Genomic DNA, 24129 nt, shown 5'->3' with positions numbered 1-24129 from the left:
TTTAAAATGAGATCTAGTGAAAAATTTATATATGACTGATCGATCTAGGGTACAACATACAATTCATTTCTTTTTATGCTCAATTTTAGAGTTGTCATATACTCCCAACGGATATATGACAACGAGCTCTCGGTATATGTTGGTCGCACGGATTATTTGCCAATATGAACTTTGCGAAGATAAAAAGTTTAGTTGTTAATCCTCCGTGGACAAATGGGAGTTGTTTGCCCTACATGTGCGAGTGGGAGATATTAGACTAAATATTAAAGTGGGGTCCACATGAGATACGGTGTGCGCCTATGCGGGCAACCACACCCCAAGGGAGCGTTATTTGCTCAAACGTGAAGAATTACGTTGGTTGGTTTTTACGTCAATAATTGACGTGCTCTCCGTTATTCTCTCCCACTAACTTCATTCTGTCACTTCAAGAAAATAGAAAACGCAGAACGCTCCTCCCATCATCGATTGTCGTTTGACAGAGAAAAACTCCGAGATTGCAAAGGGCATCTAATCGATGATCAATAAGGTATGTCCTCATGATGTATCTTCGTCAATCGGTGAATCCGGTGATCTATTGGGCATGTTTCCGCTGTTTTTGAGTATGTATTAGATCGGATTAAGTCTCCTAAATGAGCTTATGGAGTCTTCATTGTGTAAAAGTAGCATTAAACTTCGCAACCGCATCCTTTAAATCACTAAGAGCGTCCTCAGGCGTACGTCCTATATCTCCACGAAATTTATCAGCCTTGCGCTCCTGCAACAAATTTTCAAAAAAGTAAGTCACGGCAGGACACCGTACGCTTCATCGCAAGACACTATACTTTTTCAACGTACAAATACTTGTGCTTTATGATGGATTCTAATAAAAAATGAGATTTGAAGAATTAGTGAAAATCCAACAACTAGGATACTATCTTATCAATGAGAATACGGAGAATCGAGGGCGAAATATAGATTACCGAAGCTGACTCAATGATGGGAGTCTTCTTCTTCTGGTGCGTTGATGTGCTCGAAGTTGAATGCGGTTTCAATACTCGAAACCTCGCAAGACAATTCTCTGCCTTAATCCCCTCTTGAAGCAAGGTTTAGAGGCTGACATTCTCCGAGGAAAACAACAATTCGCAAGGATTGGTGAGGAAGAAAATGAAGAAACTTCAATTACATTACAGAAGTCAGGTGCCTAAAAATCAATACGTACAATAAGCTTTTGCAATTGCTTTCATAAAGCAATTACGAAAGGGTGTGAATCTCAAACCCAAACGGGGTTTTTGAAGAGTAAGCATCATTATTAGTTCGAACGATCAAAAAATCGATGATTATAACATCTTGATAGCCGCACAAGATGCAATCGAAAGCAGATCCATTGGAGAGAGGAAGAGAGGGAGGAACCTGCAGGGGAACGAGTGAATGAAACGAGCATTTGAGCGAGGGAACAAGCGATCGAGCGAGCGGCGGGTTTTGTTTTGTTTTGTTTTGTTTTTTAGTATTGGTCAAACGGGGTTTCGTTTTTCTAAAAGAGGTAAAATTGGAGTTCCCATAATCTTTTGAGGGTAAAAAAAGAAGAAGGCAATTGGCCAAAATTCATTAATTGAAGCAATAACATTCCAAAAATGCTGAAAAGCTCTAGGTAGAGATTTGCCCAATATTTTTGGCTAAAGATTTCCCAATAAAGTTTTGTCAAACACTCTACATTTTTCAAGGAGTTTTGAAGGCTTAAAACACCCTTTCAAAGTTGAACAAACGCACCCAAAATTAGTCGCAAAAAGATCTAAACTAAATCTATGAAACCAAAGCTGAAACATGATAAAAAAGATGCATGTTCTTCTCGAAAAGTTTTCGAAAGAAGAAAGAAATGAAAAAGAAAGAAAAAAGAAAAGGAAAAACAGAAAAACTCCACAAAATTTTAAAAAAAATTGCAAAAAAATTGTCCGTTCGAAGAGAACCATTTTCAAGAAGTATTTTTTTTTTTTTTGAAAAGTTAGTAAGTTGAAAACTAATAATTCTGCGTGAATCATAAAAGTTAAAAACAAAGCATATCTCGAGGTGGAAACTTACCCCCATGAGGCTACTTTCAAGATTGAGATGAGATAAATAGAGTTTTGGAATATGGGAAGCTTCGAGTTGGACATGGGACTCATTGTTACGGCATGGGCCTGAGGGCCCAATAATTACTTGCTGAGCCATTTTTTGTCTTTTGGGCTTTAACATCCGGGTCATCTTCAGATTTGAATAGAGCCCAATTTCTTTCTAATCAAATCTACGTGCTTTTTGTTTGGATGATTAAGTTCTTCTACTCTTACACATTTTTTTTCTTTTTATTCAGGTCCATCCATCCAATACCAAATTCGACCAAATCCAGTTAACATGGTTTAAAAGTTTCCCAGTGTGGACGTCCCCGCGGACGCACATATTTATTTTCTTCCTTCGTATCGTTCTTTGGCGTCGCCCAAACGGCCATATTAGCTGAATGTAGTCGAATTTGGTGTGGAGATAAATTTCAATTAAGGAATTTGTGAAGTTAGAACAAATAAAAAAAAAATATTCCATTATCAATAACAATTTACGCCTAAATATTTTGTGAACAGTGATTTTTTTTTTCTTTCGTTCATTTTTGTAAGCAATATATAGTAAAGCTTACTATCTTCTACTCTAATATGTCTTGTCAATTTAACAGAGTGAATTTAATATAAGTATATTAGAGGGTCACTAATGTGGCCTTATATAAAAAAATGAGGGGTATAAAGATGAAAATTAATTTAAGCTCTTTAATTGCATTTAAATCTGCTAAGGGTTGCAAAGCGAGAAGCCAAAATGCAATAGATACGGAGGTTTTCATTGGAAAAGTAATGTAATTCATGATGGCTGATGGAGGGATTACTTAAGGGGAATCAAGTCCTAGAATTTTCAAAGTGTGCATTCAATGAAAAGATTTGATTGGGCCAATATGACAAGTTTTATGACTTAATTACGCTTTTTGAAGGTTTTAGGACTCGAATGCAATTTTCGTAACAAGTTTTACGATTTAATCGTGCTTTTTAAAAGCTTTAAGACTCAAATGCATTTTCGTAACAAGTTTTAAAATTTAATTGCGCTTTTTGAAAGTTTCAAAATTTAATTATACTTTTGTGATAAGTCTTAGAATTTCCAATGCAATTATATAAAAATTTAATTAGAGAGATGAAGAAGGGAGTAGGAGTGATAGTGGTTAATCGACACTCTTGTGCTTAGGAAAGGGCCGTCGAGCACGTGCATGCGAGAGAGATAGATGGGAGTTGCCAAGACTAATGCCATTGGCCAGGATGGCATTCACAACTCGTGCGACTCGCAATACAAGAGTGTCGCGATGCTCATTCGAGTGTCATTCTCTCATTGTCCTTTTTAATCACAAGTGGTCACACTCAACCGTTCTCTACTCGAATCTGGTTATCCCATCCAAATATGCTCGAGAGATTTTCCATTACACGGCTTTTGAGTCGGGCTGGCGAAAAGGGCTGAGTATTGGTGACGCCCGCCTGAGCACCCGCCAGGGTCGGCAGAAAATAGCCACGTGACCAAATAACCATTGCATAATGCATATGGCTCCATTTCAGATTCAAAATATGGCGAAAAGGACGAGTTTGCCCAACTCTAGAAGGGTAGGCCCGTTTACGCTCGGGCGACCCGGCTCGGAGAAGCACGGGCACCGAACCTGCGCAGGTTCGTTCACCAACCGCCGAGCCGGCCTCTCGCATATCCATCTCCGGATCACCGGCCGGCGCCAAAAAGGAGAGAAAAGTCTCTCTCTCTCTCTCGTGCGCATCATCGTCCTTCAAGAAAAGAGCGCGGTTGACATTCGAAAACTCCGTAGGACTCGTCTGATGCGGGGAAGAAGAAGAAGAAGAGTAGGATGAGCGGAGCGAGACTGTGCGCATTGCTCGGAGAGCTGGGCTACCACGGCGCGGACTCGCTCGACCCCGACAGCTTCGAGTGGCCTTTCCAGTACGACGACGCTCGCCCCGTCCTCGACTGGATCTGCACCAACCTCCGCCCTTCCAACGTCCTCTCTCTCCCCGAGCTCTCCCAGTAATTACCCCCTCCCTCTCTCTCTACATTATAGCTATCCGAGCCTGTGGGATTTTCTAATCGAGTGGAAACCGCTAGGGGTGTGCACTGTGTGATTTGATTTGATCCTCGTTCGTCAATTCGTGGAATCGGGGTTCTTTGCTTCTTTATGCGTGTGGTACAGTGTTGCTGTGGTGTTCTCGTCGCGCCATTGTTCACTATTCTGCGCTTGCTTCTCAGGTATGAGCAATTCGTGGATGAAGGGAAGTTGCTGGAGGTAAATTCCCAGTGCGTTGGCGTGTGGTGCCGATTTATGTTGTTCTAGTCAGCTAGGGGAGGCGAGTTTGTGGAATTGGGTGTTTATGATGGTATGTCTAATGAATTTTAAATGCCATGATCTGACAGGGGGAGGATCTGGACTTCGCCTACGATAGCATTTCGGCTTTCTCTGTGAGGAGAGACAACCAGGAGGCTGTTTTTGGTTCAGAGGAAGGATTGAAGGATATAAGGTGACATAGTTAGTTTGTGGCCCTCTCTTCTAGAGCTTTTGTTGTAGTTCTTTGCTTAGCAAGTTTATTGTACGGTTTGATTGCTAATTATCTAAGTTGGTCTTTTGCTTCGAGTATGGAAAGTTTCTAAGCCTATGATGCTGCACTTTTGCATTGCTCTTCCTGTAACTTCGGATCGCTTTCTGTTAGGGATGCAACGTTGGCATACAAAGCTGAAGCTCTAGAGTTGCAAAGACAGCTCAGATATCTGCAATCTCAGTATGACATGCTCACTTTCCAGGCTTCATCCTTGATCCAAGGGAGACGAGCTAGAGTTGCTGCAACATCTACTGTAAATGGACAACTTACTGCACTAGACGACAGTCTTTCAGCAAGGAATTTGCAGGTAATTGTGTCCACGGGGGTAATTTTTCGGCTAATCAGTGGCAATGAGATAACCACGGAAATGGGATCATTTTCTAACCTGGCATGCCTCTCAAATTCTCAACCAGAGAAATCACAACACGCTCACAGAAAAGATGGTTTTGTCATGGGTATTTAGTTTCAGGGCTTTTTTTTACGTAATGGTTGAGGCTTATGGCGTGACCAACCTAAAAAAAAAAATCGAAAATTGCAAAAAAGAAGTCTTTTTGCTTCTGGACCACCTTTTCCAGCCAGATAGCGAGCGATTACTTAGCAATGAACACTAAATGAAAGCGGCCTGGAGAGAGTACCTATCCCTTACGGGGAATCGAACCCGTGTCTTCGACATGACAAGACGATGTCCCAACCAATGGACGAAAGGGACCAAAAAGAAAGCCATTCTTCATAAAAGAAACCCATTCTTCATATATCTCAGCTCTGGTGCCGTTAATTAATGAGCTTTTTTATTACTTCTTTTGCAATTTAGATGAATGCAGTTCTTGGAAGGATTGCTTCTACTGCTCAAGAATTGGCCCATTATCATTCTGGTGATGGTAATACTACTTCATCTTTCATCATTTTGTTTGTGATCAATAATTTATTCTGTAATACCAATATCTGGCCTTTTTGGTTATTCCACTATTGATCTTAGTCTAGAAAATCTTGTGTTTCATGGAAATAATGCAGAGTGTGATCTAGATGTTGGTTCATTCTTTATATTCACTGGTTTGAGTCATGTTATTTGCGTTCTTTTCCTTATGGCCCCTCTTATTTATCTTCCTATGTAATCCTTAGTTACCTTCTTTCATCTTTTTCTGAAACGTGGCACACACTTTTTTCAATACACCGTGGTCAAATTTTTCGCATGTGAATTATTTGACACTCATTAGACTATTTTTCCCATTTCAAAACTGTAGCTTGGCCAGCTAAAATTCTTAGGCTAGTCAACTGTCCTTTGATTACATAGTAGGATAGTGTATTGCTGTTTTGCCTATGATTTTGCACATCAGCTTTGGCGTAGTTTTACTTCCTCGCTCTTGTTCTGTGTTTCTTTGAAATTCTCGAGCATGTGATTCCTGCAGTTTCACTGACATCAACTTGAATTAATCAGATATGCATTATGTCTAAAATCTTCTTTTAGTTACTTCTTAAGTAACTTCGTGTTACTTGGCCTCTATGTGTAGTATGGCTTAAATATTCGTAATTCTCATAGATTTGGACCAAAATGCTTCTCTAGCCATAAATGATGAAATCTCAGCCCTTCAAGATCTCACACCGAAATCAGACTATTAACCAACTATATCAGCACTCTCAATGCAAAATGTGAATTGTTTTGCCTTCTTTTGTTTCTTCCCAAAGCATCTCCTTCCGCATTCCTTTTTGAGATGTTTTCAACTTGGTTCTTTCTAACTTCAAGTAAAATTTTAGCTTTCTGAATCGCTCAGACTTTTGTAGCGTGAAAGTGTTTGGAGTGATCCTGTTAAATTGTGGATTATTCAACGAAGTTTGTAATTTCTTTTCATGCAGAGGATGGAATCTATCTTGCATACTCTGACTTCCATCCATACTTGCTTGAAGATTCATCGTGTATGAAGGAACTAAATCAATGGTTTTCTAAGCAACTGGACACGGTAAGAATACGTTTTTATTGATGTGTCATTGCAAATAAGAAAACTGTGGCACTGCTATCGGACAATGTGGAATTAGAAATTAATCTTCTGATTGTTAAAGGAGTTTCCATTAGCTCGGTCCAACACCATTCTGTATGCTTGTCCCTGACAATTAGATGCTTGAGAGGCTTATCAAGCATGTCATTTGGAAACATATATTCTTCGTAAGAAATCTGTAAAGCCCTGGTTGGTGAGGGACTATCAGTCGGATGTTGTAGTTCAATGAACAGATCTTCTGTTTTTTTGCTTATATTTGCTAGTAAAGGCTGTGAATGAGATTATTTTTTTGTTTCTTTTGGTAGTGTAGATCCCTAAGAATGCAAGGAACGGAAATGAATTTGTGGTTGTAAATGAAATTTGAGTCTTAGCTTGTGAATATGCAAGGAAAAATATACTACTGTGATTAAAGATTTCAAGAATTAACAACTAGAGAAGCCTTTTCCTTGTTAAGTAGGGAGAAAAATCAACGCAAATGAAGGAAAGCTACAATAGTAGATACAACAGTTTACTGTGGAGTTGAAAGTGAAATTGTTAGAAACTCTTTCCACTGGTCTCTATGATGCCTGGAAGTACATGAAGTGATGCATACTTAGATTGCCAATGTTTCATCCGAGACAGTAGATGAAATGAATAGAGGATATTTCTAGCTAGTTTTCACCTTCTCAGTATTAGGCTGGCTTTCCAATTGGTACAGAAAATTTTAGTGTTCAAATTGACCCCTTCGAAAAGAAGACGGTGAATGGAAGAATAAGCTTAAATAAGCCTTAAATGCTTTATGTAAGTGGTGCTGGTGTAACAACTTTCAAACATGAAATAGTGCCACTCTTCTAGTCTCCGATTTACATATGTTCAAGTGCTTGATGAACTTTTTGCTTGGCTCCCACATATCATTGCTACTTTTTGTACGTGAGCTTTGATGGGCATGAGAGGGAGAAATAAAAGTAGTTTCTGACGTTTGTAACTTTACTTGTCTAAGCATCTGAAAGTAGCATCAGTTCTTGTCATCAGTTTGTCTGTGGCATAGTTTAGTCTTGGATCATTCATGTTGTGTCCTGCAGATAAAGAATTACTTAGTTTTGTGGGTTGCAGCACTCAGATTTTGGCTTGCTTCTCTTTGAAGCATGGCGCTAGTGTTCATCATCATGTTTTGAATGAATGTTTCAGGGTCCTTTTCGATTAGTTGCCGAGGATGGCAAGTCCAAATGTTCATGGGTGAGTCTCGATGATGCTTCGGATGCTTTAGTACGAGGTAATATAGAAAATTTTTGAAGTGGTTGGCCTTGGCAGAATTTCCTTTTTTAGGCCATATACTTAGGCTTGAGTTCATCTATACTTAGGCTTCACCATAACGGTTATTTTGGGCCCAGCTGGATGCTGGCCCACAACTATTGGGCTTGCACGGCACTGCCCTCCTCATGATATATGGGTTGTGTATATGGTCTGATTTTCAATTAGTAAACTTGACATTTATCTTGTTTCAACATTGCCTTTTATTTTTACAGTAATGGACTGCTGATTTTCCCCCTTTTTTGCTTTTACAACTCAACAGATTCAGAAAAGCCTCAGCATCAACGACTATCAGAATTGCAAAGGCTTCGTTCCATGTATGTGATCTTACTGTTTAGTTTGTGAAAAGCCTTCCTTCCCTTCACGAAACTTCGACAGAAGTTAATGGTAGTTGACTCAGTGAAGGGACATGTCAGACATTTCTGAAATATCTCTTTATTTAATAGGGCAAAGTTGAAGGAGGATTTCAACCTTGAATTGCTGCTAGAAAATTTCATGAAATCTCACGCATGATATTAAATTCTATGATAATGATTTATTTTATAGTACAAACAAAATTGTAATTTGAATTTCTCGTCCTATATATTAATTTCATAAAATGATTTGATTTCACAAATATTTTCCTTTCTCTCATATTTAAAAGTTTTTCACCTTTTTTCTTTTCACATGCATGCATGCAGGCAATCTTTTGCTAGTAATCAGAAAGAGAAAATGAGTCTTACCTTATTGTTTCTTCCTTACTTGCATAGATTTGGCACAAGTGAGAAGCAATGGGTTGAAGCCCAAGTTGAGAATGCTAAGCAGCAAGCTATTCTTGTGGCCCTAAAGGCTCAGGTAACATCAGATGAAGCACACATACACCTCGATCTTCATTCTCTGAGGTGAGTTTTTAAGTTCTTTGAGTATGTGTGTTTTGTGGAAAGTTCTTCCTGTGTTGTCTGAACTGCTTGAATTATTGGCTCGTATGCATGGAAACTTTAAACCCCTGCACTGAATGTGCCAAAAGGAAACTGTCTATAACAGAGAAGTTCCTTTTACATGTCCTTAAGAACTTGAAACCAATGAAGTGGCATATTTCTTACAAACCTATTAAATTCATCTCAAGGAGCAATCCCTCCTGTTGCCAACGTAAATTGCTTGGTTAGATAAATAAGGTTAACTATGGCTTGTATGGAATACTAATATTTGGTATCCTGGGAGAGGATGGAAATATAAGCTTAATACAAGTTCATCTGCTCTCTTTCATTTGTGTTTGGAATTCATTAAAAACAAACCATGATTTCATTGATTTGGCACTTCAAGGAGACGGAATGAATTTGCAGAGGATGGTCTTTTGTTGTCTACATACTCGGTGGTTACCTATTCATTATTTGGTGCTGTAACCAGATTTTGTCGCCAAAGTGTCTGATGTGGTGTCTGGATCTTGACTTTCACTGTTTGATGACATTAGTTAATTTGTCTAATTTCTCTTTAGAAGTAGGTTGCCTGTAGAAAAGGTACTTTTCTCTGCATAAAGATTGTTCAATCCATAATTTTGGGTATCTCACAGCTCTTGGAGCCTTTCAACACTTAACGAGATTAAGCTTGTTTGATAACCTTAACAGCATTGACAATTTTTTTTCTTTTGGCTAAAGTTAATCAGAATTGATTTTGGTTATTCTATTTTGTTTTGAAAGTTTCTTATTTCTATTTTTGGTGCTAATAGCTGGCATATTGAGCAGGAGGAAGCATTCTGAGTTGGTGGGAGAAATTTCAAATCTTGGCCACAAAGAAGAAAAGTTGCTCTCTGAGGTACGCGCTTCTCTGTGCCGTGTGATATCCTAATTTCTTCAGTTAATGTGCCCAATATAATATTCTTATATAACCCTGTTGATTGCTCATTGGTCATATCGAGAGCATGATTGTATTATTTTACTTTGTTGTTGATCTCGATCATTTCCGTTGCTACAAAAGTTTAAGCTCAACTGTGTATTCAACTGTATATTGCATACCGTAGAGCTTAGTCATAACATTCTTTGAAAGTTCAAAAGATGATAGGGAGAATTTAAAAGGCATCAATTTCATGCATTTTAAAGGCATTCTATAAAAAAAGAATTTGTCGATAGCTTAGGAGTCACAAAACAGTTTGGCAGATGAACTTTACAAACTTTATGTGAAAGGACATAACATTTTTTGATGATATGTAAAACATAGACTTAATGTCACCTTATAACGTCTTGTTTGGTTATCTTAGTTTGATCATTTCTTATCTGTCCATTGCTTTGTTTCTGAGTGTGAAAATTTGATAGTTAATATATTCATGAGAAGATGAACACCTTTAAAGGCTCAAGAATATCTAGTGATCTCAATTTACATCGATTGATGGGGTTGAACTGGTTGGAATTACCATAATGTGTTCTGTCTGAGAAAGAACAGATGCAAGCTATTCGTATCAAGCAATGGTACTTTAGGTTTTTTTTTTTTTTTTTCCGTAAAATGGCATTTTAGGTATGAAATGCTGTAAAAGGAGCACAATGATTGTACTCATGTCATGAACGAACTTACAAGTCCAGATTTAGGTTCTTAACAGGGCTGTTTAATATTCTTGCTATGCTGTGTTTTTATCTCAACCCCTTATTCTTTCCTCTTTCCTAGACAATTCCAAGTCTCTGCTGGGAGTTAGCTCAACTCCAAGATACATATATTTTGCAAGGTACTTCATTCATGTTTCCCTCTCGAGAAAAATGAATCCTGTTTTTAAATATAAAAAGTATGACTCTTGTGTTCTCTCATACAATTAACCTATGTACGTAGGTGATTACGATTTGAAGGTCATGCGCCAAGAGTACTACATTAATCGGCAGAAGATGGTAAGGTTACCTGACTTTACATCTTTTTATACTTTCTTCAGCAGAAGCATTGCTACTGCTACTTTCATTTGGAAATATTAAATGTCCTTCAGTCTTCAAGTTCCTGTCTTCTTTAGGTTGGTTGAGATTGCACCTATGTTTGAAATTCCCGGCCAAGTGATCCTTCTAGCTGTTGAGATCATATGGAAATACTTGTTTTGTTTTTTTTTTTTTTTTTGGCTTATTGTTTGCCATGGAATTTTGAATCGTTTAGACATGTCTTTTCAACTCGGGGTGAAATTTTTACTACTGTTGTACTATACTGAAAACCATTTAAAGAGCAGGGAAGAGGAGAATCTGATCTTGATTTTGCAAGTACAACCACGGATGAGTATCACTCTTCATCTTTTTCCCTCTTTTTCAGTTCTAGATCTGGATTCAACTTTAGCTCACCAGTCATGATCCACATTTAAAAGTTCTAAGAAAACTTTTGCGGTTCTCATTGATGAGGGATTTATTGTCCTTCTCACCAAAAAGGAAAGTGAAGATAACTATGGAAGTTGAAGTCTTGTGGAAAATTTTAGCAGCAGAAGTAAACATTAAGCCTGATGATGACTTCAAACAAGCAGGATGACTTTTGAAAGGCTCCTCATCATGTTTTTAAGGTTTTTAGAATTTGTTTGTAGTAGAACTCATTGAACTTTCTATTTTACATGATTATATGGCTTTCCCCCTAGAGCAATATTTTGAATAAATCGGCAGAACTTATACATGTATGTCAGATCGTCCTACAGTAGCGAGGGTAAAATTAGAAGGTGAAAAAGAGGATAAGGGGAATGAAAAATCTTCAGAATTTTCATGAAAGAATTTCCTTGTTGATCTTCTGAATCCGGAGACCTCATGTTGCCAGTACATTCTCTCAGTGCAGTACTGTCTATCGATATGCTTAATCAAGTTGGTTTTGAGTTAGATTAATTGGAAACAAGGAAGAGTTAACAAATTTTGACAGGCTGGTGCATTGAAGGGATTAAGACAATGGTTGTGAATAGTATTGTGGGTCAGAAGATTAGGGTAGGTAAGTGGTTGCTACTGCCTACATGTGCTGTCTTTTGTCTGGTTGTGAAAGCCTATTATATGTAAGCCAACTGTCTTAGTGTGACACTGACAATGAGAAAAGACTTTGCTTAACTCTGTTCAACACTCCTGCTGTTACGCTTGTCTGATTTGTCTGTCTCTGTGCGCACATAATCACGTACTCTTTCGTTGTGTTTGGCAGTTCATACATCATCTCATTAATCAGCTTGCAAGGCATCAATTTCTGAAAATAGCTTGTCAGCTGGAAAAAAAGAACATGCTTGGAGCATATTCGCTGCTTAAGGTCATTGAGTCAGAATTGCAGGGGTACTTCTCTTCGACTAAGGGACGAGTGGTATGTCAAGCTGGCAGTTCTGGTTGTTATTCTCTCTTTCTCTCTGTGCATATGCTGCCTAAGTATGCTCAGCAACAGGTTGTGGTTAATGTAGATCCCAATTGCCAGTTGGGCTCTACGTTGCTTTTTACATCAGTCAATGTCTATGCTACCTCAAAAAAGGGAATAGGAAGTAGTTCGAAGCTTTTAGGACTTTTTCAATCTAGTTGCTAAAAAATAGTTAGGAAGGTCTTTCTGCCCACTGAGATTATATTAGCTACTGCTCCTTAGACTCCTTAGATTATAGTAGCTGCAGTTTTTCAAGTGATTTGTGGCATAGATTCTGACATAATGGAAGTGTCAGCTCGCTAAATCATGCAGTGTGTTAGATGTGAAGTTTCAAAGCTGGTGGTCTGTGCCTAATTTCACTTTGAATCTCTTGGAAATCCTAGTCCTGGCTTCTGCTAAATATTTTTGCCTGTTATAGGATCGGTGCATGGCACTTATTCAAGCAGCTTCTGAAGTTCAAGAACAGGGAGCAGTGGATGATCGGGATAATTTTCTACATTGTGTTCGAGACCTACTGAGCATTTACTCAAGTATCCATTTATTCTTATAGTCTGGTCCTCTTTTCAAGAAGTAATTGTTACTTTTTCGTGATTGTTAAGAGTAATGATTATGGAATCTTGTGTTTTCTCTTCTTATCCTAGATGCTCAAGTAGGGCTGTCAACGTATGTCTCAGCACCAGGCATTGTTCAGCAGATATCTGGTCTTCAGTCAGATCTCATGGCTTTAAAGTCTGACCTTGAGAATTCCCTCCCAGAGGAAAGGAATAAATGCATCAATGAGCTGTAAGTTCCAGGATGCTGCAGAGCTATGAATGCATGTCAAAATAGCTCATTCCTTCTCATGTCACCTTGTCTTACTAATCATAATCACACTACTGGCTTTTGGTTAGTCCTCTGCTTGGCAACTACACGAATTACCATCATCCATCTGCTTAATTTGCTCATTTATTGAGTTTCCTGGGGTATTTTTTTTCCTCCATGAACGTTCGTTACATGTATAGGAATATAAGGTGCTTTTAAGAAATAGAAAGATGCTAGTCGTGAAAATGCTGGTTGGAAGTCTTGATATGTATGCTCTACTATAAGGATGTGATCCTTGTTTCTGCATTTATACTGATGTTCCAAACTTGCACAACATAGACATTGTTCGACACCTTTCTTCCACAATTTGGTTTCTTAGTCTGACAAGTGGTGTGACGCAGAAGTAACAAAATTGGTTAGAAATGCAGACTTGAAGTCTTTCCATTTCTTTTCTTATATGATAGCACGGCTATCCAAACTCAAGTAATCCACACGGATGCACACAAACCTGGAATCTCTTTTCCTCGTGGCGTAGAGAAAAATGTCATTATTTGATTTTTCACTTTTAAGTGTTTAGCCAACCCCATAACACCATTGTTGTCAAGGTCCTAGTTTGTCACTCTAAATATACTTTAACTTGATTAATATCACTATTAAGGGTTTCTGAATGTCACTAGTAATATTTTGTTAGAACAAAAATGTACTTGCGGTAAATGTTTATGTGAAGTTCTGTGGTTTGAGGTGATTATCAGTTCTTCTTAAAGGCACTTTAACACCAATTTTGTGGTTTTGCAATTAGGCATTGTTTTGTTGCTTAGAATATTTGAAAAATGTTGGATGACGTTTAAAATGTCAACATAGGTTAGTCTTTAAACGGTACGGTTCAGTTTGGAGAGACTCTGCTATGCTGATTAATATGTGAGCAATTGCCATTCTGGTCTCCATATATGTTTCTTTTTTTTTCGTACTTGAAATTCTTTACTTACGGGTGACATGTTTATAACACATAAGTGATTAATAAGCGCAATGATGTTGAGTAAAATCTCAGTTGCTTCTGTTTATTGTTTCCTTTATATGTTTCAGGTGCACCCTAATTCAAAATATGCAGCAACTGCTTTTTGCATCTTCAACAACTGCTCAACCAATTCTCACACCTCGGGTATGTCCGCCAGAGTTATCTTTTGACCTGATCCAATGATTCGTCTCCCAAGTTCAACATATGTTATCTAATGATATTTCTTGCCTATATCAGTTTGTCACATGTCATCTTTAAGTTGTTTGCAATTGGTGGTTGGAATTGGTGGCGTATTCCAACTGCATATGGTTGCAGATGTTAAAATCTTAATGCCTGCCTATCTTTTCTTGGAGACTGGTTTTGGTACTCATGGGAAGTTTCATATCCTTTCAGCCACTGATGAAAGAGCTCGATGAGATGGAGAAGATTAATGCAAAACTAGCTGCTGCAGTTGAAGAGGTGACTCTTGAACACTGCAAAAAGATTGAGGTAAACTTGATTTTATTTGAACACCGAATTCTCACCATCCTATGTACTTGTGACAATCTCCGTTGGTTTGTTTGTTCTGCTCTTGTGTCTCTGTGATATGACTTACATTGATCACAAAATGTTTTATTAACCCTACTGGCCGAAAATTAACCATATGAGGAACTGAATTCAAGATATCCATTTTACCACCTGGATTAATTTGCAAAAAAGAACTATCTCCTACGCTGGTGCATCCAACCACCAGTGGGACTACTTTTACATCTATTGAGGGTGGTTCATTCTATTTGACTCGGTCGCGTCCGCTGTACGGGGCATAGATCTTTTCATTTGTGTGAAATTGAAATATGTATTCGAGTATTGTAAAATTGTATCCCCCTTTCTTTCTTTTTTTGGTGGAACCCCATTCTTATTAGTCTTCCTATTTTGAACCAAAAAGGGAAAAATCCTCAATTTGTATTTTATATTATTATAAAGCACAGGAACACTATAATAGTTAGAAAGATATCTTAGAATAATTATAATTCATAAATAATTATATTGAGTATATAATTGTCGTTATTATATCATATAGGAAGAATATTGGGATTAATCAATGACATTGTTATATAATGAGAGAAAAAAAAAATCATAAAGGAAATACTTAATAAGAAGAATTACATAGTCGATTTACGGCATTAAAACTCACTGAAACCAATTGTATTGAGTGAGACAAGCACCTAGGAGGGGAAGAAATTCTAGTTGGGTGCAAGATGAATGGACGGTGCGAGATAAGTTCTTGCAAGGGGAACGGTCAACATCTTGCATGTTAGAAGTTGGAGTGGTGTTCACTAAGGACACTACCAGGAATTATTACGTAATAGTGTGTGTGTGTATGTATATAGACCTCCTTTTGAATTTCCAGAATTATGTTCGTTGTTTTGGTGCAGATTGTGAAACATCACACGCAGGAGGTCGAGCTCCAAAGACGGGTTTTCATCGACTTCTTCTGCAATCCTGAGCGTCTGAGAAGCCAAGTCCGGGAACTGACGGCTCGAGTCAGAGCTCTTCAAGTTTCCTAGTGCGCTCTTAGTTCTGCTGTATATTTGTACCTTTCCTTTTTTATAATGGAGACTCGGCTAATTTTTTCGTTAATTTTTGGTGGAAGTTTTGCGGTGAATATCAAATGCAGAACATTCGGTGACATGGCAAACGAGATCATCTGTCGTGTTGCTCACAGAGGTGTATAGGTGTTTGCATGTTGCCTTCGAATACATTTTTGCGGTAATCTTCAAATTCCTGTCATACGTCTAAGGCCCTCTAGATCCATTCCTTCAATCTCATCTCCAGGTTGCTCTTGAAAGGAAGTACCGGAAGTACCGCACCACGCCCGAGAGATATCGGTAGAACTAATTTTACTAGGTGAATTCCACCTTCAACAAAGAAAAAATGAAAAGAAGCAGTCTGTAATTTTGTTCTTGTTTATGTCATTCATCTGCCGGGCCGAGGCGAGATAGGGTCTACGTGCGTATGCTTGGTGTTCTACGCGTGTGCGATGTAAAAGTGAGGCCGGAAAACAGCTAGCGTGAGATCGGCACGCTCATGGCGGGAAGATGATATTTGGGACCAATGCGGACGATTTTGCAGGTTTATTCCCGAGTAACTGCACGTCTTTCTACCAACAGCCTTTGTTCCGAGCTAGAACTGGCCATTCATATAAACAGTTAACCCAACCCCAGGACTTTCTAGTACGATGAGCATGGAAAGATAGAATTGCGAAAGAATAAAAAAGCTATCTACAATCCTAAGAGGGCTCTAAAACCACCCTCTCAAGCCTCAATTTGGTGCGTTTAGCCTTTGCCGAGAACTCGTGGGAATGTCCATCACATGAAGGACTTGGTGGTGGAACTCCTCCCAAATCTCGACAGCAGATGCGGGCTGCCAAAGGAGCAGTGGCGGCGCCCGAACTTGGTTTCGGTTGAATTAGGCTGCTCCACGTTCGCCGAGGATGATTTGGTCGCTTGATTCTCTCGGTGGAGATGGCATCGGAAGGAGCCCGCGTGGCTTGTTGGGGAACATATGCAAGTCCTGTTGCTCGAGGGAGCAGCCGGTTTGCTGTGCTCTTTCGATGAAGCGTTCACCTTGGCGTTCTTCTCGCGCTCTATGATCGCCTTGATCAACTCCTCACCCCGGTTGAGCGGACTCTTCATCTCTCTTGCCCTGTACGAAGTTTTTGAAGATCAACTCAAAGAAGATCGACAGCCAAATTTAAACTCTTTATGCTGGGCGTCCAACAAAGATTCGAACAGCAACACGCCCTAGGACAGTCTTGCGAGATTATGCGACTGGTTGAATCATGCGAAGGAAAAAAAAAAACAACCAACAAAAATATGGTACCAAGTGCAACTAAATAGATAGTCAGCAAAGTAAAAAAAAAAAAGGATGCATGTAATCACGATTCACGAGAGGCAAGAGGTGTGAAATTGCAATCGGTGAAGGAAGAACTTGTTTTCCTCCACAATTGCCCCAGAGGATGATCGAAGAGCAGAATGTACGTGTACCGGATCGATGGCATTGGCAGGGGCTTTGAAGAGGAGCAGTCGTCTTCTTCTGAGTCGTGCGTCTGAGTCTGAGCAGGCATGACTCGTTCTGAGAAGAGAGAGTGGATCGAAGACGAAAGAGATATTTAAAAAGAAAAACAAAACAGTTGGAGAAGGTGATGAGATGAGATGAGATCAAATCAAATCGAAGAAGTAGGATCTGACCTGGGCGTTGTTGATACTGATAAAGGCGAGCTAAGGATATGGATCTTTTTTAAAAGGAGGAAATATCCAAATCTCTCTCGCACTCGTACGAGGTCGAGCCAATGGCGAATCAACACGACCATGCATGGCGCAACAATGCGTCGCGACACGTGTAGCTCGTTCAAATGACTCGCTCAGCATGGGCCAACCCTATGATATATAGCGACTAAAGTTGTTTCCCATGTTGTCCCATTATTTATTCATTTTATTTTATCAGTCAAAGTCTGTCCCATTATTGACGCCAAAATATTTGTAATTACAATTTCTAAGTCGAGTTTTTTGTATTTACATGGTAAAAGATTTTATGCGTGTTTGGCAAAAGTTAAAATTTCGCCGAGTGTTTTGGCTTGGCAAAGTGTTGGAGAGCTATTAGTAGGCAAATATAGACGGTCAAACTATTGATGTTAAGATTCGGCGCACAATCACAATGAAGTAAAGCGTAAAATGAGAAAGAAATCGAGACACGAGATTTTATCCAAATTTATCCTTAAACTAGGAGTACGTCCAAGAAATGATGACACTATAATTACTATATTACGTCTATTGTTACATCACTCAATTATAAGGGGAAAAAATGTATATATAACATTAGCTATTAATGAGTCCAAACTCAAATTATTAATGAAAAAATATAGGCTCAAACTATAAAAGTCTTCCGATGTCCAAATGTTTTCCTGTTGTTGGGAAGTATGAATCGCATTCCAATGATCGGCGGTAAAACCTAAAGGAAATATACTAGGTCTTGAGTTGCGGGTGTCGGTGAATGAGGTTCAGTTTAGTCGACGAGAGAGTCAACATCGAAGTGATTTGCGAGGGGTTAGAAACAAGTGGGGTTATGCAAGTGGTGGAGCCGGCACCCTCCCCAGAACTCGTGAAGCTCAGCACTGTCGTAAGACCAACACAATCATCTGATCATGGAGTCGCCAGCTGTAGTAGCCGGGAAATATGGGTGGTTGCAATTATCATGAAGTGGAGCCGCAGTAGGAACTATCAGTGTTGGACACAATGTTGAAGTAGTGGTTTTGTTTAGAGTTACGTAGAATGTGTTTGTATTCCTTCCTATTTGTTCTTAACCATCGATGGTAGTTATAAGTATTAGGATTGTAATTCAAGCACAAGATTGCCAATCAATAAATGAGTACCCATTGTTTGCTTTTATCTTCCGGTTTATGTTTACATTTACAATATCTTTACATGGCTGGCCACGATTACCTCACATCTTCGTGTTAAATTAGTCTCATGGCCAAAAATTGGCAAAGAACCCCTCACATCCTTTGTCAATAAGTTTAGCGATCCTATTGCGAAAACGAGCAATCGAACAGTTAAACTAGACATACCAATAATACTAATCGGACATCAGATTTATGTGATTCAGTCGAGGTGACCAACGTCCACAAGAAGATCAACAAAACTATAGATCAAACAATACAACGGAGATTGGAATCGCACTTGAGTCACTCGAAAACTCTCGGGGCTTCTCAGATTCTAATTACACCCAATAACTTACGTATTGTTTAGCCCTTACAATGTACCTCACGAAATAATCTCTCAAACTCACCAAGTAATTCACAAATCAATAATTCACAAGAAGTCGTCTCTTTGATACTCTTCTAAAAGAACATGTACTTCTTATGTAGACAATAATTGAATCCAAGATAGTAGACATGTTTTTAGGAAACCTACTCCAACTAGTACACCTAGTTAGGAAACTTTCATTCTTCGTGCTCAAACTCGAAACATATTTTTAACGCATCCATCCTACTAAGGGTACTTCATCAACATCAATCTCTTGTTGAGACAAACTTTAATGGAATGAGAAATTTCACTGGTGTTCACAGTGGGTAATGTGGATGATCACAGAGCAATCTGGCACGAATCCCCCTTAAAAATTCACCTATAATTCTGTTTGTCTTGGTGCTGACGTAGATGCCAATTTCAAACTCACAAGCAAATAGATAGATCCCTTGCAAAATCGTGCCGTCCATGTGTAGCGATTAAAGCCCCTCCCGATAAAGTGGCGAGCAGATTAGACGGCGCGAGAGACGACTTGACATGTTTTAGCGAAGACTTTTCTTTTCTTTCTGGCCACTAATCAAGTATCATGATCTGATCATCTGGTAAAAAACAAAAGGAAGGGATCTTTCCCTTTTTCCTATTTTTCTCCATTTGCTTCGTGCCCAAGATTTGACGTGTTCTACCCCACCGCATTCACCTAAAAAAAAAGACTAAAGAACCTTCCTTTTGCTTGTCCTCTAATAAGTCAAATTCACAATCCACGTCTCCTCTCAAAAGGAGAAAAAAGAAGGGCACCAGATAACATACGACAACCCCAAAAAGCAACCGAAATTTGCTAAAAGATTGAAGATACCCAATTGACAAAATCAATCATCCTCTCTCACATGGCAATTAGATGACAAACCCACCATAACATCATCATCTTCCCCAACCGAACATCTTTCTCATCCCAATGCTCACAAATTGGGAATTCAAATACAGCACAACACAAACATCTTTCCCTATGTACTCTTAGCTCATCTCATCATCATATGTAAGATCTATGTACTTGGTCCTATACGACCCTTCTCTCTTTCCCAGCTTCACGAAGAACAAGTGGGCACCAAGCAGCATGACCAGAAGCTCCACCCTCTCTTCTGCAACCCAAAACAGCAACCATTAAAGGCGAAAACTTTACACCATTTTCACCAAAATATTTTATACCCTTTTTCTTGTAATTAGAATAAAGGAAGAGAAAAGGACAAAAATGAGAAAAGATGGCGAGGATGGATGCCTTCTTGGGCTCGGCATGAAGGAGCTCAGGTGGGATTTTGTAGAGGTCTTCATCAACAGGTTTTGGGGTAGGCCTTGTTGTCACGAAAGGAGGGCTCGTAGGCTCCTTAAAGTCACTGGCCCAACTTTTCTCTTTCCCTCCTTTGGCATCATGGTTCGGGTCACCGACTTTTGCCTGCAATTATCACCATCCACCACATCCATTTTTAGACAACATTATCTTGTCCCCTTCTTGATCATGATTATCATAATTGACTTTTCTCTCGGTGGCTTCTCGTTTCCATACATCAACCTCAAAAGAAAAACTCTATGGGTTTCATCTAGTTTACCATGTCTAGTCCAAAGCCGACGCGGTGGAAAAAGAAATCGCAAAACCCACCTTTGTTATGGCATATCGATGACTCTATCCATCACATCATCAAGAAAAAAGAGCCTCCTCTCGTGTGGTATTTACACGAAATTGAAACGATTTCGCGTGTTTATATAACCAAATCTTGTTTGTGTTCAATTTATAGAAGCAGGTATTGATAATGTAAAAAATGACAAGATCACTGGGAATTCAAAAAAGAGGAATCTCACACGAACAAAGTTTGTAATTAGGTTATGAAACGATACGAACTGAGACATGAACATGAAGTACGAAACATGTTTATCTCAACGTAACTTTAGTGCTATTTACCCCCCAAAAAAAAAACCGTAACTTTAGTGTTTCAAACTTCAACCTACGTAATAAATTCTCGAATCGGCCAATTGACTTCCCAGACGACAGATTTGACCATGACAAGTACGTGGAGTGATTTAAGGGTAGAAAAAAAAAAAAACCCTCGCGACGCTTTCGATGAAATCATCTTCTCCTCCTTTTTTTTTTTTTGATCTTTCCCAAGATGTGATTCAGAAAACCCTAGACAGTCGAGCTCAGCAAAGCCAGGCCCAGACCATTCTTTTATTTTTTCTTTCTTTACTTATATAGCCTTTTTCACTTTTCCCAAAAAGCGTGCGTTTCCAACAGTCGATTAAAATAATTGAAGTTGTTCATACTGGGAAAAACAAAAGAAAGAAAAGCAAAAAAAGAAAAAAACTTGCTTGAGCCCATGATTCATAATTCAAAAAAGAACAAGAAAAAGAAGAAGAGTGAAGAAGAAAAAGCAAGAGGCGAAAGGAGGAAAGGGTTTTTGTCTAGGAAAAGATGATGGATCATCAAACAAGAAAGATCAACGAGATAAAAAAAGAGTATATCCCAAGCAAGATCGCTAGATTACGACTCGCCATGCAAGACACAGAATCTTCAGCTATTAATTGCAGATTTATATACCCTTTCACGTGACCTTATTTAACCGTACATTGGGCCACTTCATTTTGCGGATAGGGATACGTATCGGGGTAGTAATATCGGTAAAACCAGAAAAGGACGACGGTGTTCAGTGTCACTGACCCGGCGACGACGGCGACGAGGGACGACGATCATGGCCGGAGTGACGACGTCGTTCTGGTAGAGGTCGCCCGCGACGTAGAGGTCGCGATCGACGGAGTAGGTGCAGCGGAGCAGCCCGGGTTGCCTGGCCGACGCCTCGTCGAAGCACTGGGTGAAGGGGAGGCCGTCGTAGCAGTCCCAGCTCCCGAACGCCGGGATGTGAAACCTGTTGTAGTCCTGCATATACACCCCACATAAGGAATAAACATCGCAAATGTACACAGTTCAAAAGAATTCGGCGCGTGCCAGAGAGAGAGCGAGAGAGAGAGAGGGAACGCTTACGTCCATTGGAGGTGGGAGAAGTTGCAGACGGAGTCGTTTGGAAGAGACTTGAGCTCAGTGAGGTGAACTGGCGATTGGGTTTATCTTTTTCACTTGGCACTTTTATGGAAGCAGGTGGGCACGGGAGGCTCTTTAAAAAGGCGAAAGAGAAGAGAGAGAGAGAGAGAGAGAGAGAGCGGTAAGTTTGAAGCAGGAGGTCAACAAAGGGTAAAACCACTTTTTAACTTTACTGAATTTTCGTGCTCCAAAGCTTTTCAGCACCTTCGTTTGCAGTTTGGGTAAAGCTTTCGCTAAAATCCGGCCAATCTTTTGGACATCCCAATTAATCAAACCATGTGCCTGCCACGTCATCGGCTTGCTTGTAAATGGGTCGATTCTTGTCTTTCATTAGGGTGAACCAATTGCAAAAGAAGTGTGCAACTTAGTACATTAGATGGTCAAGATTGAAGTCAAGTCACCCGATCGCGAAATTTACTGAGTTTGAGTGACAGTGAATGGATGTTACCCGGTCAACATAGAATGAAAATTTTGAGGCCCTTTTATTAAGTATGTTTTACACAAATATTTTATCTTTAAAAGGCAGTCCAAGTTACTATTTCACAAAAATTCTTCATTTTTTTGTCTCGATTTACAAGTGATGAAAACCTTTAAAAAAAAAATATATATAAAGATTTAAAATGCTTTCATTTTCTCAAATACGAACTTAAAGTGCCTTCATTTTTTCAAACAAGATTCCGAAATGAATCTTGTTTCAAATAAAGACGTGAATTGACCATGAAGTCTCAAGAAATAGTGACAGAGCGTTTTTTTTTTTTTTTTTTTTTTTTTTTTTTTTTTTTTTTTTAAAAAAAAAAAAAAAAAAACACACACAAGACAAGGCTCTCCCCCCTTCGTGGGGGTGGGTTGCGGCAGCAAAGGTTGGTGACCATGCCGACCGCAGGTGAGGGCCAGTGAACCCTCGCCTAGCGGGGGTCGCCAACCCTAGCCTTTGGTCGGGGGTGGTCGACCTTCGCCGACCCTACCGACCCCCCCTCCCCAACCAGCGGTGGGGTGGTGGCCTCGCCTGTGTGGTTATTCTTATTATTATTATTTTTTAAAAAGAAAAAATCAAAATGGAGAAATGATGAAAATTTCCTTTAGATTAGGTTCTTATTTGAAACATGCTATGCTATTTTAAGTCATTATTTAAAATAATGTTTACTTGGGATCTTTATTAAAAAAAAAGATAATATTTCGAACTCTTATTTGAAATTTTCCCAAACATTAAATATGTGTGTAAGACGACTTGAGTACCGCGTCAAAATTTTTCTTAGACGTGCGTGTCTTCTCGTCCTTGCTTATCTTATGAGATTAGGGAGAGAAGGTGGAATAAAGAAAGAGAAGCAGGTACAGAAACAGGAGGTGAGTAGCAGGGTTTGAAGAGAGAGAGAGAAGAGAGAGAATTTGGAGACGGAGGGTTTAAAAAGCAAAGCAAAGCAAAGCAAAAGAGAGCGAACTGAAGCCCACCCATAACCATGACCATAGCCAAGGTAGCACAGAAGTAGACACAGAGAGACAGGTTGGTCATTAAGTCATGAGTGACCTTCATTCACTTCATTCCCTTCGCATATTACATCTTCAGATGTAGAGAGAGAGAGAGAGACAGAGAGAGAGAGAGATGGTGGTTGTGATGGTATTGAGAGGTTGCTTTCTCTTCCTCTTTTTGAGGCGTTCCGATTCCCATTATTCTAATATATTCCACATGGAGTCCTCCTCGTGGGCCGGTCCCTTCCCTGCCCCCTGTCATCTTTTCTCCAACTTTCTCTTTCTCTCTCTTCTTTCGCATATCAGGATTCAGGAGTGGAGGAGGACGAGGGCCTTTTGCTTTGCTTTTGCCCTAGTTTTGCGCTGACGATCCTGAAGAAGAAGAAGATGAAGATGGTGTCCGATTGCGTTTTCTGTATATTCCCATGCATCATCAAGGAAAGCAACCCATGAATAAAGTGCCTCTCTCTCTCTCTCTCTCTAGCTGAGCTGAGGATGGTTCCCAATTTCTCCAAGCACTTTCTTCTTATGTTTTTTTAGTGATATTTTTAGCTGAGCTGAGGATGGTTCTCAATTGCTATGTCGCTTTCACATGGGGTTGCGATAATGAACGTTCCAAAGAACATTGCTAAATATCCGTAGACGCTTAAATTCGATCTAAGGTTTGATCAAATTTGACTTAAAAAAAAAAGATTATTAGATGAAGGGCGGAGGCGCCGCGACAATCGATAGAATAGGTTGTCCAATATACAATCGATCTATCCCG

The 24129-nt window shown here is 39.4% G+C and overlaps 3 protein-coding genes across 3 annotated transcripts; 1 reads left to right on the top strand and 2 right to left on the bottom strand.

The window, feature by feature from the left end:
- The first annotated feature begins 3700 nt into the window (after nt 1–3700).
- On the top strand, nt 3701–15800 carry LOC115753359 (AUGMIN subunit 3). The gene is made up of 18 exons (XM_030691933.2): nt 3701–4062; nt 4282–4318; nt 4447–4550; nt 4740–4935; nt 5440–5506; nt 6480–6583; nt 7787–7871; nt 8172–8226; nt 8659–8790; nt 9631–9700; nt 10544–10601; nt 10703–10758; nt 12014–12166; nt 12633–12744; nt 12856–12997; nt 14099–14174; nt 14424–14519; nt 15446–15800. The coding sequence occupies exons 1-18, from the start codon at nt 3887–3889 to the stop codon at nt 15575–15577; spliced, it is 1851 nt and encodes a 616-aa protein (XP_030547793.1). The 5' UTR covers nt 3701–3886; the 3' UTR covers nt 15578–15800.
- A 320-nt stretch (nt 15801–16120) lies between these two features.
- On the bottom strand, nt 16121–17270 carry LOC115753360. The gene is made up of 2 exons (XM_030691934.2): nt 17057–17270; nt 16121–16715 (listed from the first exon to the last, which is right to left on the bottom strand). Exons 1-2 carry the CDS (start codon nt 17134–17136, stop codon nt 16379–16381), a joined length of 417 nt encoding a protein of 138 aa, XP_030547794.1. The 5' UTR covers nt 17137–17270; the 3' UTR covers nt 16121–16378.
- Nucleotides 17271–19671: 2401 nt separating this feature from the next.
- On the bottom strand, nt 19672–21964 carry LOC115753388. The gene is made up of 4 exons (XM_030691975.2): nt 21840–21964; nt 21519–21734; nt 20088–20261; nt 19672–19950 (listed from the first exon to the last, which is right to left on the bottom strand). The coding sequence occupies exons 1-4, from the start codon at nt 21843–21845 to the stop codon at nt 19897–19899; spliced, it is 450 nt and encodes a 149-aa protein (XP_030547835.1). The 5' UTR covers nt 21846–21964; the 3' UTR covers nt 19672–19896.
- Nucleotides 21965–24129: the final 2165 nt, after the last annotated feature.

The sequence above is a fragment of the Rhodamnia argentea genome, chromosome 1 (genome assembly GCF_020921035.1).
Source record: "Rhodamnia argentea isolate NSW1041297 chromosome 1, ASM2092103v1, whole genome shotgun sequence".
Classification (NCBI taxonomy): domain Eukaryota; kingdom Viridiplantae; phylum Streptophyta; class Magnoliopsida; order Myrtales; family Myrtaceae; genus Rhodamnia; species Rhodamnia argentea.
The sequence above is the reverse complement of the archived record's forward strand: the minus strand, read 5'-3'. Positions and strand labels throughout refer to the sequence as shown.